At 40.3% G+C, this 14,638-nt stretch overlaps 1 protein-coding gene across 4 annotated transcripts in view; it reads left to right on the top strand.

The window, feature by feature from the left end:
- Positions 1-14,638, top strand: part of Iws1 (interacts with SUPT6H, CTD assembly factor 1) — a 33,250-nt gene that overhangs the window by 6,344 nt on the left and 12,268 nt on the right. For all 4 annotated transcript variants that reach the window (XM_075969060.1, XM_075969059.1, XM_075969062.1 and 1 more), the window contains exons 3-7: positions 6,047-6,953; positions 10,599-10,794; positions 11,788-11,845; positions 12,235-12,332; positions 14,205-14,355. In XM_075969060.1, the coding sequence (XP_075825175.1) occupies positions 6,047-6,953; positions 10,599-10,794; positions 11,788-11,845; positions 12,235-12,332; positions 14,205-14,355 (1,410 nt within the window). The remainder of the gene's footprint in view (positions 1-6,046; positions 6,954-10,598; positions 10,795-11,787; positions 11,846-12,234; positions 12,333-14,204; positions 14,356-14,638) is intronic.

Raw genomic sequence — 14,638 nt, 5'->3', positions numbered from 1 at the left:
TTATAATTAATTACAACTAGTAAGGTTCTGTTATTAGCAGCTTTTCATGCATTTAATGTTCAGAGCAGCTCTTTAAAGTATAATTACTGTTTCTAACTAACACTTTGTAGACAGAGGCTTTGAGCACTAAGAATGTCTCCTCAGGTCACACAATGTACAGTGGCAGGCTGTGGCTTCTCAGGCTGTTGTGTGACTCTAAAGTCTGTGTTTTTAACTTTCACATTGCAGTGCACAAACTCTATTCTTTCCAGAGAGAAAGATGGAAAAGGCTTCATGAGAGGAGTATTTTTGCCAAGTGGTGAAGTTTTATGGCTGCCAAGTTTTTTATTTGTTTTGCTTTGTTTTTCCAGACAGGATTTTTCTGTGTAGCCTTGGCTGTCCTAGAACTCTCTCTGTAGACCAGGCTGGTCCTGAACTCAGAGATCTGCCTATCTCTGCCTCCCAAAGGCTGAGATTAAAGGTGTATGCCACCACTGCTGGCTGGTTAAAAACTGAATTTTTAAAACATTGCAATTTTCTCTGGGAGTTTATATTAGAATTGATAGAATTGTGATTTTTAATACTCTCCTTTCCCTCCCCTTCCCTCATACTACAAATCATTGCATTACAACTGTTTGTTTTTTCCACTTAAAGAATGTCAGTTAAGGTTGAGAGATGGCTCAGCAATGAAAGGCTAAGGCTCATAACCGAAACATCATTTATTATGTGCTGTAACCTTAGTCTGTAAGAGCATGGTTGATACTTGAATGTTGAAATGAACAATGTGTTCATGATAGATAACCAATAGTTCTTTATAACTGCAGTGTGAATGATCGCAGAGAAAGCTTGAGTTCTAAAGCTTCCCAAGATCCTCAGAGTGCTCAATTTTCCTGAAAGCTCTAAGTGGGAACTTTTTGCTTGTTAAAAAGATGACATTTGGGCTGGGTGTAGTTCAGTTGATAGAGTGCTTGCCTGCAATGTTATAAGCTCCTGAGTACAAATCCCTAGTGCTGTATAAACTAGATGTAGTTGTGCATGGTTTTAATCCCAGAAAGGACCAGAAGTTCATGGTCATCTAGCCTCAATTACATAGTAAATTTGATACCCTTTTTGGGAGGAAAATGACTTTTAAGAAATTTTGGCCAGGCAGTGGTGGCATACACATTTAATTCCAGCACTCTGGAGGGAGAAGCAGGCGTATCTCTGAGTTCAAAGCCAGCCTGGTCTACAGAGCGAGTTCCAGGACATCCAGGACTGTTATATAAACAGTGTCAAAAGAAAAAAAAATCTAAATAAATAAATTTTGGTGGTGCCATCCATGCCTTGCCATATTGGCATATACTTTTAATTCCAGCACCCAGGAGGCAGGGGCATGTGGATCTCTGTGAGTTCGAGACTAGCTTGATCTACAGATCCAAGTTCCAGGATGGCCAGGGCTACACAGGCAAATTCTGTCTTGAAGGGGGAAAAAAAAGGAGAGAGAGAAAAAGAAAGAAACTTTGGTGGTAATTTGTAATGTTTCCTATACTTGTGTCTAATTTCTGTTTTAAAAAAGTTTGTTTTTAGTTTGGCTGCTAAAAATAGTCTAAATTTTTTAAGTATTTTAATAACATCAAATCTTTTAGCTGTATGGGTTTAATACAGTCTCCTCAGATCCTGTAATGTCTTTGCCTTCTGTTTGAGTCTGTTTACTAGTTGCTTTTTACTCTTCTTCTGACTAGCCCAGCCTAGCCCGACCAGGCTGGCCTTGAACTCACAGGGCCAGAATTTGCTCTTGACTGAGACTATTGCTCTTTTTTTCCCTTCGTGTTACATAACTGGATGAGTGCCCAGATGTAACAGAGCTCATTTTAAAAATGATAGGAACCAGGTATGGTGGAGCACATCTTTCATCTTAGTGTTTGGAAGGCAGAGATAGATGGATCTCTGTGAGTTCACAGCAACATAGCAAGTTCTAGGAGAGCCAGAGCTACATAGTGAAATCCTGTTTTATAAAAATAAGTAAAAATGTAACATCCTTGTAATAATTGCTTGTTTTGCAGTGCATATACAATGTGTTAGGAAATCCAGGTTAGAGGGTAGCAGATAAATTGGGGGGGGGGGTTCTGTCCAACTCATTTTGTCTCTTAGTGCTTCTGTTTTGCCAGTTAGCTTGTCTCTGAGGTATTTAAATTTTAGCCCCCCTCCCAAGGTCTCAATATGTAGCCCTATATGGCCTCAAACTCAAACCTCTTCCTCCTGAATTCTGTGATTAAAGGTATATGCCACCATATACAACTAAAACTTAAATTTTTTACATTGAAGTTTAGGGTTTAGTGGTTAGAGCTGTATCACACTATCAGTGGTACTCCAGGAAAAAGACCCAATTATCTCTATTTTGAAATAACCCATAGTGTGTTAAATCCTGTCTTAATGTCCTGTAGTGCCAACTGCTACATCTGTGCACTTTAAGACCTAGCTTTCTTCCTCTTTTTTTGGGGGAGGTTGTTATTATATGCATGCGTGTAAGGTGTGTGTGTGTGTGTGTGTGTATGTGTGTGTGTGTGTATCTGTAGTTTAGAGGAAAATTTGGAAAAGCCAATTGTCTCCTACCATGTGGATTCTGGGGACCAAACGCAAAAGTTACTAGGCTTGGTAGCAAGTGCTTTTCCCATTTGAGTTATCCTATTGAGCTTCTGCTAATACTTCTTAGGACAAAATATTATTGGAAATTGAGGTTCTAAAATTAAAGTTGAAGTTTGAGACTACTCTAAATCCTAAAATACTTGTTTTTGGCAGGTTTAATTTTTATCTTTTTCATTATTTTATATGATGTATATATCATGTTTGTACCTTAAACCTTGTTTCTCTCTGTGTCTATTGTGATCTGACTTAATGGTGACCCACTGTAACACTTCAGACTTGGTGCCCAGTTGGTGGCTATTTGGGAAGAAGTAGAAGATAGGGCCTTCTTGGAGGAAGTATGTCACTGGGGACAGGTTTTGAGGTTTAAAAGTCTCATGTCATTTTGAGTTAAAGCTCTTTGCTTCCTTGTGGGCAGAGATGGGAGCATTCACCTGCTGCTCCAGTGCCTTGCCTGTCTGCCTGCTGAGGATCATGATGCTGGAATCTTAACAAAAGAAAAAGAGCTAATATATTGATTGTGTCTTCCTGAAGTCTTGCTGTGTAGCCCTGGCTGACATGTTTTTCACTGTATATCCCTAACTAGCCTTGAATGTGTGGCTATCCTTTGCCCCTTAGTTCTAGGATTTCAAGTATGTTCCACTGTGGCTGGCTTTGACTTTTATTTTGAAAGAGTTTTTTTTGGAAGAAAGGAAGGTTGTAGGTATTTCAAGTTACATTGTATTAGTCTAATTAGGTTGGTCTTACTCTCCCAGAATCTAGCCTGTGTTCCCTAGTTGATACATGCTTACCTGTGACTACCTAACCATCTATTTTCTTTCCTTTTTTTTTGTTTTGATAACTTAAGAATTTCCTATAATGTATTTTGATCATATTCATGTTCCTTCCACAATTCCTTCCAGATTCTCCCCACCTCCCCACCCAGTTTCATGTTTTCTGTCTCAAATTCATTGAGTCCAGTTTTTGTATTGGCCAATTACTCCTGGAGTGTGGTCAACATACCAGATGTCCAATAATGGAAAGATGTTCTGTCTTCAAAGAGCTATCAAATGTCATTAGCTCCTCAGTGGCACTTATACCTACTTCCCCTCCTCCATGCTGGTATTTGTCTGGATCAAGCTTCTGTAGGTCTTGGACATGCCCTCCCAATGGTTGTGAGTTCATATGTGCTTCTGCCCTGTTGTGCTTGGAAAAGTTTCCTTGAAGTCGTTCACCATCTCTGGCTTTTTTATCCCCTCTTCTACTTAGATCCCTAAGCCTTGAGGGGAGAGGTGTGATACAGATGTCCCATTTAGGGCTGAGCACTCCAGAATCTTTTATTCTCTATCCATTGACCTCTGTGTTAATTTTCATCTATTTTTTTTTAAATTTTTTAAAAAATATTTATTTATTATGTATGCAATATTCTGTCTGTGTGTATGCCTGCAGGCCAGAAGAGGGCACCAGACCTCATTACAGATGGTTGTGAGCCACCGTGTGGTTACTGGAAATTGAACTCAGGACCTTTGGAAGAGCAGGCAATGCTCTTAACCTCTGAGCCATCTCTCCAGCCCCCTAATTTTCATCTGTTACTAGAAGTGTTGAATAATGTGGTCTGATGTTTGGGTTTAGCAGTAGATCATTAGGAATCATTTTATTGCTGTGTTCATTTATCAGAATAATAGTAGGTTTTCCTAACCTTGATCTGTAATAGGTCTACTTAGCCACAGGCTCTTGATCTTATTGACCGTGTCAGTATATATTCTATCTCATGGAGCAGGCCTTAAATTTAGAAAAGTAGTTAGTTACTCCCATAGCATTTGTGCCACTACTGCACTGGTGGGCATATCTTGCCAGGCAAGTCATTATTGTAGGTAACAGGCTTCACAGCTAAGTGAGACAGATGCTTGCTTTTGTACTCTAGTGTTGCTGTGAAAGCTAGCCAGTAGGGATGAAGCAACCAGTTGAGTGTCATGCAGATTTTTCCATGTTCTGTGGTTCAGATATGTAGCTCTTTAGCAATAGGGTCAAGCATTGACAATAACTTACAGTGTTTGCGGGGGGTGGGGTGGGGTGTCTCTAGGACTCTATTAGTCAATAGCTCAAAACAAAAATCCTGTTGGTACTGGGTTTTTTATTTGGTAGCATGCAGTATCTAGTTAGGGTATCGTCGCACTATTATATATACTAGTTCCATTTAAACTCTTTTATGTGTGTATATCTTTTAGGAACTGCTACAGTAGTAGGTTTCCATATGACTTTTTCAGAATGCCTAGTTATCCCTCCCTGTATTCCTTTCTTTACTATTCCTTCTCATCCCCTGCCCCTTTAATCTTTTCCTCTCCTTTTTATTTTTTTCTTTTCTCTTTCTTTCTTTCTTTCTTTCTTTCTTTCTTTCTTTCTTTCTTTCTTTCTTTCTTTTTTTCTTTTTGTCACAGGGTCTCTTACTTTATAGTTCAAGCTGGCCTCAGGCTCTCTTTCTCCTGCCTCAGCCTCCTGAGTACTGACATAGGTGTACATCACATCCTCTGTTTAAGTGGAAGCCTGTTTTCTTGGCCTGAAAAGTATTGTTAAGAAGAGAAAGTGAACCAGCTGGAAACATAATGCTGGCCTTTTTGTTTGTTTGTTTCGAGACAGGGTTTCTCTGTAGCTTTGGAGCCTGTCCTGGAACTAGCTCTTGTAGACCAGGCTGGCCTCCAACTCACAAAGATCCACCTGCCTCTGCCTCCTGAGTGCTGGGATTAGAGGCATGTGCCACCACTGCCTGACTATAATGCTGACTTTTAATAGGTGCTTTGAGAATAGGAACTACTTTTGTGTTGGTTGAGATTTTCATGGGTGAGTATATGCTGTTTGACATTTGAATAATTAAAGTTTTTATAGTGAAGCTTTTTTTTCCCTTAAAATAATGCCAATTTATAGAACTCAGGATTATACCTTTGTGAAAAACTTGGTTATATGTTTTTATTTCTTTGGGTAACTAGAATTGTATGAGGAATTAAGGGTCTGTTTTTAAACATAGAGAGCTCTGCATGTAGGAATATGCTTTACAGGTTTGATTATACTTGTCTTTGGGGGCCAGACTGTGACATTCCATTTCACAGACTGGCCTTAGTTTAAAGTAATGTTTCTTTATTGGTATAGGATGAAAAATCTTCTTTAAGTATACACATATTCCGGGGCTGGAGAGATGGCTCAGTGGTTAAGAGCATTGCCTGCTCTTCCAAAGGTCCTGAGTTCAATTCCCAGCAACCACATGGTGGCTCACAACCATCTGTAATGAAGTCTGGTGCCCTCTTCTGGCCTACAGATATACACACAGACAGAATATTGTATGCATAATAAGTAAATAAATAATTTTTTTAAAAAAAAGTATACACATATTCCTACATTTAAAAAAATTATTGGAATTTTTTAAAGGTTACATTACCTTTTTTGACATTGCTAATTTTTCTTACGTTTTCAGAATGAAACTAGCGATCGAGAAGATGGCTTGAACAAGAGACTTAATGGAACAGACTCTGAGAACGATGAGCCCTCTAATCTTAATGCCAGTGATTCTGAAAGTGAGGAACTTCACAGGGCAAAGGACAGTGACTCTGAATATGAGGAGCATGCAGAGTCTCCTGCAAGTTATTCTGAAAATGAAGACGTCAACCAGCATGGGAGCGACTCTGAAAATGAAGAGCTTCTTAATGGACATGCAAGTGACTCAGAAAAGGAAGAGGTTAGAAAGCATGCTGCCAGTGACTCTGAAGCTGAGGACACTCTACAGCCTCAGGTCAGTGAGTCGGACAGCGAAGATCCCCCAAGGCCCCAGGCCAGTGACTCAGAAAATGAGGAGCCTCCCAAACCTCGTATAAGTGACTCAGAAAGCGAGGAGCTCCCCAAACCTCGGATCAGTGACTCGGAAAGTGAGGAGCCCCCAAGGCCACAGGCCAGTGACTCGGAAAGTGAGGAGCTCCCCAAACCCCGAGTCAGCGACTCAGAAAGTGAGGAGCCTCCAAGGCCACAGGCCAGTGACTCTGAAAGTGAGGAGCTCCCCAAACCCCGAGTCAGCGACTCAGAAAGTGAGGAGCCTCAGAAAGGACCTGCTAGTGATTCGGAAACCGAGGATGCCTCCAGACCCAAACACAAGCCAGAGTCAGACGACAGTGATGCAGAGAGTAAGAGGGAAGATTCGGAAATGCAGAATAAGTCAGAGGGCCATGCAGACAGAAAAAGACTCCACAGCTCTGACAGTGAGGAGGAGGAAGAACCGAAAAGGCAGAAACTGGATAGTGATGAAGATGAAGAAAAGGAGGGGGATGAGGAGAAAGTAGCAAAGCGGAAGGCTACTGTGCTTTCTGATAGTGACGATGAAGAAAAAACATGTAAGGAAGTTTATTAGGCTATAGCTTTTCTTACTGGCTGTATTTATAACTGAAATAGTGGATCCTTTTCTGCTATATTTTAGTGTATATTGTGATGTTAATTTCATTATAGCCTTTTCACATAGAAATAGATAGTATTTTTTAATCATACTTAACCTCATTATCCTGTCATATCCCACTCCCACTACTCCCCTCATATCTTCTTATTTTTTATGGATATTTTTTGGTTTTGTCTTGTTTTTGTAACCAAATGAGTTTAATTAGAAGCCATGTACCTTACTTTGGCTCTACCACTGAAGAAAAAAATTCCTCCTTGTCTGGGGTCTTCTGTGACTGCTAGTTCACATTTCACTGGGACAGGAACTGAGCCTTAGAAGTCCTTCTTTGTTAGCTGTTACACATTGTTGAATGCCTACATCCAGCAGGGTTTGGAGGGATTCTATTTAGAGACTGTAACTCTGCGGAGTGTTAGTCTTTGCTGCCTCGGACTCCATTTTCACAGCTAATACTTTTTCCTTAATATCTTTTGTGCAACTTGTCTTTTTAGACAAAGCAATACATTCCTTTGTAGTAACAGTTGTTGCAGAAAATATTGTACATACGGTCATATAATTTGATTCATTGAGTTTTTGTTTCCAACATCCCCACAACCTAAAATCTCAATGTTCTTGGTTTTTCTTCTGTATTGCTTTTTCCATTCAGATTTCTCGTCTATTTTGTAGACTTTTACCCGTGTGTGTTGCTGACTCTGTTCTCTGAGAGTGGATTAAATTTATTATGCTTTGTATCCTTTCAGATTATTGATTGTTTTTATGAAAAATGTTTTGGAATTTTTATTTGTCATTTTAGCTGCTTCAGTACCTTTTGATTTTGTTAGTTGAGTCATGTGGCCTTGCTTTTTCACATTTCTTGTATTTTGTGTGGTGATTTACGTACTTACTGGTTTGGATATCTTCTCTTCATTGGGGCGGGAATCATTTTACTGAGCAGTCTGCTCTCGAAGGCTCAGTCCTGTCTCAGTGAGTGAGGAGACAGACTGCTGTAGCAGTGACATCATCAAACCACACAAGATCTAGAAAGAGGCTTAAATTTAGCCCTTGCACCTAATAGAGCAGTGGGCAGAAGACAGGAACTGACATAACTACTGTGGAGTGATCTGTGAAGTTAGAAATTACCCAGGACAAGTGTGGAAATGATCAGTGGGGGAGGAAGGCAGGGAAGGAGAGGCAAAGAAAATTAGGCATAATAGAGGAAAGCTGATGACATTGTATAGAGGAAGACTAAAGAACGAGAAACTAGAGAAAAATTTAAAACGTAACACTTTAGTAATAAAAACCTTTACAAACAAAATTAGATAAATGTAAGAATGGGAATTTTAAAGATTTCTTTTTAAGCCAACAAGGTAAAACCAAAATACTGCTAATGATGGGATGGGGAATGACAGAGACAAAGGTCAAACAGAAAAATATGAAACTAAGGAAAAGAAAAAATTTTGTTCAAGAATGGTAATAAAAATGCATAAGCAAATTAAATGAAGTTGTAAAGGGGGACAGCCAGAATTAAAAATTCAAAACAGTAAAAAAAATAATCCTGCATAAGTGTGCAGGAGAAAAAAATTACATGAAAAAAGTTTCTGTATGGATGTAGTTTCTTTATGGTTCCTTAAAAATTAAAGATTGCCACTTATGTGCACAGGAGAGGGTCAGTTGAATTTAGTTTATGCTGTGTGTTTTGAAATTGTCTATGTGTCTTGTGTACCAGAGTTGTCTTCAGTTTTTCATTTTGGTGTATCAGAGTCTCTAACTGGCCTGATCTTTGCATACCATATATGTTTTGTGGACTGGGTAGATTCTTGTAATCTTACCAGACTCATCAGATTGACTGTTTTAGCTTGGAGTGGGGAAGGTAGTGTGGAAAGCAACTGCAACACTGAATTTTTTTTCATTGTTTCTGTTTTTTGTGTTTTTGAGACAGGATTTCTCTGTGTAGCTTTGGCTGTCCTAGAACTCTGTATATCAGGTTAGCCTTGAACACAGAACTCAGATCCACCTGCCTCTGCCTCCCTAGTTCTGGGATTAAAGGCGCACTCCACCACTGCCAGGCCAACTTCTTTTTCTTTTTTTTTTTTTGTTTTGTTTTTCGAGACAGGGTTTCTCTGTGGCTATGGAGCCTGTCCTGGAACTAGCTCTGTAGGCCAGGCTGGTCTCGAACTCACAGAGGTCCGCCTGCCTCTGCCTCCCGAGTGCTGGGATTAAAGGCGTGCTCCACCATCGCCTGGCCCAACTTCTTATTTTTAAGGCCTCCTGAGTACTGGTCACACTGCTGGACAGATGCAGCTGTTTCTATCAAGTACACCCTGAAATTTCAGAGTTCTTGGACTCTAGCACAGGGAACAACGGATAGATGATTTCAGACTTTGATCTATTCCTTGTCCTCTGGCTCAGAGCTATCAGACTCTGGGGTACTTCTCAGTGATGAGATCTGTTCTCTTTCCCTGTCTTTCTTTGTGCACTTCCTAGCCTGATGCAGCCTTCTGCTGTCTGCACATTGGTCCATTATGATCTAGCTCTTCTTCCTCTTCACCACTGCCTCTCTGGGCCTTCCCTCATGCAAGGGTGGTGGCAAGCCAAACAGCAAGTCCCAGACCTATGGATGTTCCTGATTTTAAGCCCCTGGGGGTAGCTCAGTAACAGTAGATTCTCTCTCAAGATTATGCCTAGCTATTGCCCTGTGATTATTCATGGGTTTCCCTTCCCTTGGAAGAATCTTTGTCTTAAACCCCAAAAGATTTGGGGGCTCATGAGAGCTGTAGACTGTCCTGAGGGTATGACTACCTGACTTTCATCTAGCTTACTTCATCTAACACGGGTTTGGCTGGCTGCCCTGTATTCTTTTGTCTTTGTTCTTGTTCCTTCCAGAGTCGTGTCGTGTCTTAGGAAAAAGATTTCCCAAGCTTTTTTTTTTTTTTTTTTTTTGGTTTTTCGAGACAGGGTTTCTCTGTGGCTTTGGAGCCTGTCCTGGAACTAGCTCTTGTAGACCAGGCTGGTCTCGAACTCACAGAGATCTGCCTGCCTCTGCCTCCCGAGTGCTGGGATTAAAGGCGTGCTCCACCACCGCCCGGCCCTTTATTTCTCTTGTTGAGGTACAGTCAGCTTTTTCTTACTTTTTTACAGAAGCGGCCTCAGGTCCACCATCTTACTCAGAAGTCTGATGCTACCATAAGGAACATGGGGGATACACAGTTTAGGTTGAAGGCTGCACAGCCCTGAAAGGATGCCCAGTCTGCCAAACAGACTATTAATTTTCTGTGGTCCTGCAAACGGAAAGGTGGCCACTGATACTTGTGTACATTGGTGATATCTTTATCATTTAGCCACTCCTTCCTAGGTAAAGCAGCAGAAAATGTGGAAAATGACTATCAGTGTACCTATTTGTATGTTTTTCATGCTGAGAATAGAACCTCAGGACCTTGTGCTTGCTAGGCAAGTACTCTACTAGTGAATTACACCGGTTGTTTGGGAACTTTCTTCTTTCTCTAATTCATGTGTTAGCTATTTGATTTTTTCCCCAGTGCTCACATTTTCACAGCCCGTTACACTTAGTAATATATAACAAAATAACACAAGTGATCGTATTTTCTAACAGCAGCAAAGAAGAGTCGAGTTGTCTCTGATCCTGACGATTCTGATAGTGATGTTGTATCAGACAAGTCAAGTAAAAAAGAGAAGACAGCAGCATCTGACAGTGAAGAAGAAGAAGGAGGGAAAGAAGAATCATCTGGAAAGAAAAATGAAGAGAAGGACCTATTTGGGAGTGACAGTGAATCAGGCAATGAAGAAGAGTAAGTGAAAACAAGGGGGTTTTCAGGGTTCTTCAGTAGTGAAGAGGGACTTGATGAGGTGCAAAGACCTCAGCTGCCTAGCTGTTTGGCTTTGGCTTTAGGACATCTGTGCTGAAGTATTGTACACTACAACATGAGTGGGTCTCAGGGTTAGGGTCGGTGCTGAAGTATTGTACACACTACAACACGAGTGGGTCTCAGGGTTAGGGTCGGTGCTGAAGTATTGTACACACTACAACACGAGTGGGTCTCGGTTAGGGTCGGTGCTGAAGTATTGTACACACTACAACACGAGTGGGTCTCAGGGTTAGGGTCGGTGCTGAAGTATTGTACACACTACAACACGAGTGGGTCTCGGTTAGGGTCGGTGCTGAAGTATTGTACACACTACAACACGAGTGGGTCTCAGGGTTAGGGTCGGTGCTGAAGTATTGTACACACTACAACACGAGTGGGTCTCAGGGTTAGGGTCGGTGCTGAAGTATTGTACACACTACAACACGAGTGGGTCTCAGGGTTAGGGTCGGTGCTGAAGTATTGTACACACTACAACACGAGTGGGTCTCAATATGTTGACTGAGGAGATTGAAATGAGTGTGGTATGGCTCCATTTATGTGGTGTTTAAGAGCTTGCAAAATTTATGGTGCTGGGGTCAGTGATCATGTTACCTCTGGGTCTTGGTGGTGGACGGTTTATTTAAAAGGGCTGTAAGGGGTTGAGGATGTGGCACAGTCAGTGGAGTGTTGGAAATGAAACAAAATGCCCTCACCTGTGGGTTGAGTGCTGCATGAGAAAAGGCTATGAGGAAATGTCTAGAGAAATAGGCTTCTTTGCTTAGGGCACTGGTTATATGAGTGCTTGTGTTTGTTAAAGCCCGTTGACCTTTGTGCCTAAGGTCTGCACATTTTACTGTCCATAAATACCTTGTTTGTAAAATGATACGTATGCAAGTGTAAGAAAGCTGATGGGTGGTTTTATATTTGGTTTTCTAGAAATCTTATTGCAGATATATTTGGAGAATCTGGTGATGAAGAAGAAGAGGAATTTACAGTAAGTTTGATAGGATTATTGTTTTAATTGCATTGTTTCATTTCTGTGGTAGCAGTTCTCTAATACAACGAAATAGTACAAAGCCTTACAAAGAATAAAAGGATTTCAGGTTGGAGATTTGGAAAATGCAGGTCAGTGTCTCCTACCCTCTGAATAGTATGCTGACATATGTATGATAAAAGACTAAAGCATAGAAGTGCTTCCTGGAACAAAGCAGAAGCCCACACCAGTGGCCAAGGGGGGATCTTTTGCTGTACCACTCTTGATACCTGTTCAATACGCTTTGTCCTTTGTGGCTATATTATTTAATGTGAGAAGTCGGGAATTGTTTGAAGAAGGAAATCTGTAAGGTGGTTATGATAGTTGGGCTTAACTCACTGTACCTTTAGGGTTTTAACCAAGAGGATTTGGAGGAAGAGAAGAATGAAACACAGCTGAAAGAAGCTGAAGACTCGGACTCTGATGATAACATCAAAAGAGGAAAGCAGTGAGTGTTTTTGTGTTGGTTTTAAGAAAGTTCAACCAAACTGAGAAAGGTGAAGGTAGAGACTGTTGAGCTTTCCTGTTTCTCATCTAGGTTCCCAGACTTGAAGAGAATGTTTCGTATTTCTCCTTCACCTCCTCAATATACTGTTAGTGAGATGTTCGCTGTTACTCTGTGCTCAGATGTCATAAATTATAGATTATACGATACTTCTAATTTGTAACTTAACATAAAATAACTTAATATAAAAATTTTTGAGGGAAAAAAGTTCATTTTGGGTGGCAGGGGAAGCAAATCTAAAGTAAATACAAAAATGTTTCTTAATTATACTCTACTTCTGTTAAAATAATTGCGAACCGTGTCCGGAAAAAGATGATGCCATGAATGGGGTGATAACCACTGTTCACAGTTGTGAAGGTTATGCTTTCAGTGATGTGCAAGAATTAAGAAGCAGAATTTAGGTGCTTCTTTGAGAAATTTGAATCTATTAGTATGTGGCAGAGTGAGATAACACCCTCTCAAGTGTAAGTAATGATAGCTATAAAGGTCAGGCACTTAGCATGTGTGTACTCACTTTGTTTTAAGTTATGCTCTTCATTACTAAAAAGTGGCAGTTGATTCTTTTTTTTCATAGTCATGGTTCATAAGACAAAGCATTCAAATAATTAAACATTTTCTATTTCTAAAAAAGCAGTTCACCTCAACTGAATGTGCTCCTAACCAAAGATTTGAAATGTTTGATCTCAGCCTCATGGATGACAGGTGTAAATGTGGCATATGAAAAGCTTAGGCCTGTTTATGTTACTATTTATCAGTACTGCAGAACAGGAATTGGATATGAAGTGTAAGGTTCACTCTTGTGGTAGTAAGTTATGTGTATTTGAGCTTTTTAAAAAAGTAGTGTCGGGGTGTATCGTATAGCTCAGGTTGGTTGAAGAAAAGGCTTTCCAAGAAGAATTTTTCTTTAATTTTTTTAAAAAAGAAAACAGACTATCTTTTTCATTTTACATACAAGTCTCAGTTTCCACTCCCCTCTTCCCAATCCCTCCACATACCCCCCTTCTTATCCCCCATCCACTCCTCAGAGAGGGTAAGGCACATTGCTTTGGGAAAGGTCCAAGGTCTTCCCTACTATATCTAAACTGAGCAAGGTATCCCTCCAAAGAGAATGGGTTCCCAAAAATCCTGGTGCCACTGCCAGTGGCCCCGCAGTCTGCCCCAGCCATACAACTGTCACCCACATTCAGAGGATCTAGTTTGGTCCTATGCCCAAGATGAATTTTAAGGCCTATGGGTAGCAAGAAAGTCCAGCCTCTCTCATGGACTGAACTCTCCAACAGCTGTACAAAGGTGTATTTATTGATTGTTACACACAAGTATTTCCTCATACCAAGGTCTCTAATTTATGTGTCTTACTAAAGGAAAGCATCACATTGCCTGCCCCCTTCCCAGCCCATTATTATGTATCATTTGCAATACACAATAGTATAAGATCGAAGTCCTGGGGTGGCTGCAATACCCATAAGCAAAACAATTGCTGTTTTCCATGAGGATTCTTCAAGGTCAAAGTACTTTTAAAGAACAGCTGTTCATTCTAATATCTACCCTGTATACAGTAACTCTGCTAAATTCATACAGCAAAGTAGCACTTTACCAAGTATGGTGGCATACACCTTTAATCCTAGCACTCGGGAGGCAGAGGCAGGTGGTTCACAGAGGTGAGTTCGAGGACAGCCAGGGCTATGTATAGAGACCCTGTTTCAAAACAAAACAAAAGTAGCACTTCTTTGACTCAAGATTAGACAATTTGATGTTCTTAATTGTAATTAAAGAAGGTGTATGATTAAAGAGCCTGACTTTTGTGTTACTGCCTAGTATGGACTTTCTGTCGGATTTTGAGATGATGTTACAACGAAAAAAGAACATGTGTGGCAAACGTAGGCGAAATCGAGATGGGAGCACTTTTATTAGTGATGCAGATGACGTTGTGAGCGCCATGATTGTAAAGATGAATGAAGCTGCTGAGGTAGGATGTCACTTCTAAGTTAACGCCTTCATTCCCCACAAGATTGATGGTGTGGTATCTTTTTTCCTTAAATGTTTAACTTTAGACTGCTGTAAAAGATTTGTTGCTTTCTGTGATAAAGTATCTACTTGCTAAATTTTAATCCTATAAATCTTAATTTTCAAAATTTAGCTTATTTTGGTTAGAAAAAAAAAGTTAAGTAAAAATGAATCTTTAAGTGAATGGAAGGTTTGTTGTCATAGCTACCTTGGTCCACTACCAAGGTTGATGTCTATTTAAATAT

Source organism: Microtus pennsylvanicus, chromosome 4 (genome assembly GCF_037038515.1).
Source record: "Microtus pennsylvanicus isolate mMicPen1 chromosome 4, mMicPen1.hap1, whole genome shotgun sequence".
Taxonomy (NCBI): domain Eukaryota; kingdom Metazoa; phylum Chordata; class Mammalia; order Rodentia; family Cricetidae; genus Microtus; species Microtus pennsylvanicus.
Note: the sequence above shows the minus strand (reverse complement) of the source record. Positions and strands in the feature narration are given on the sequence as shown.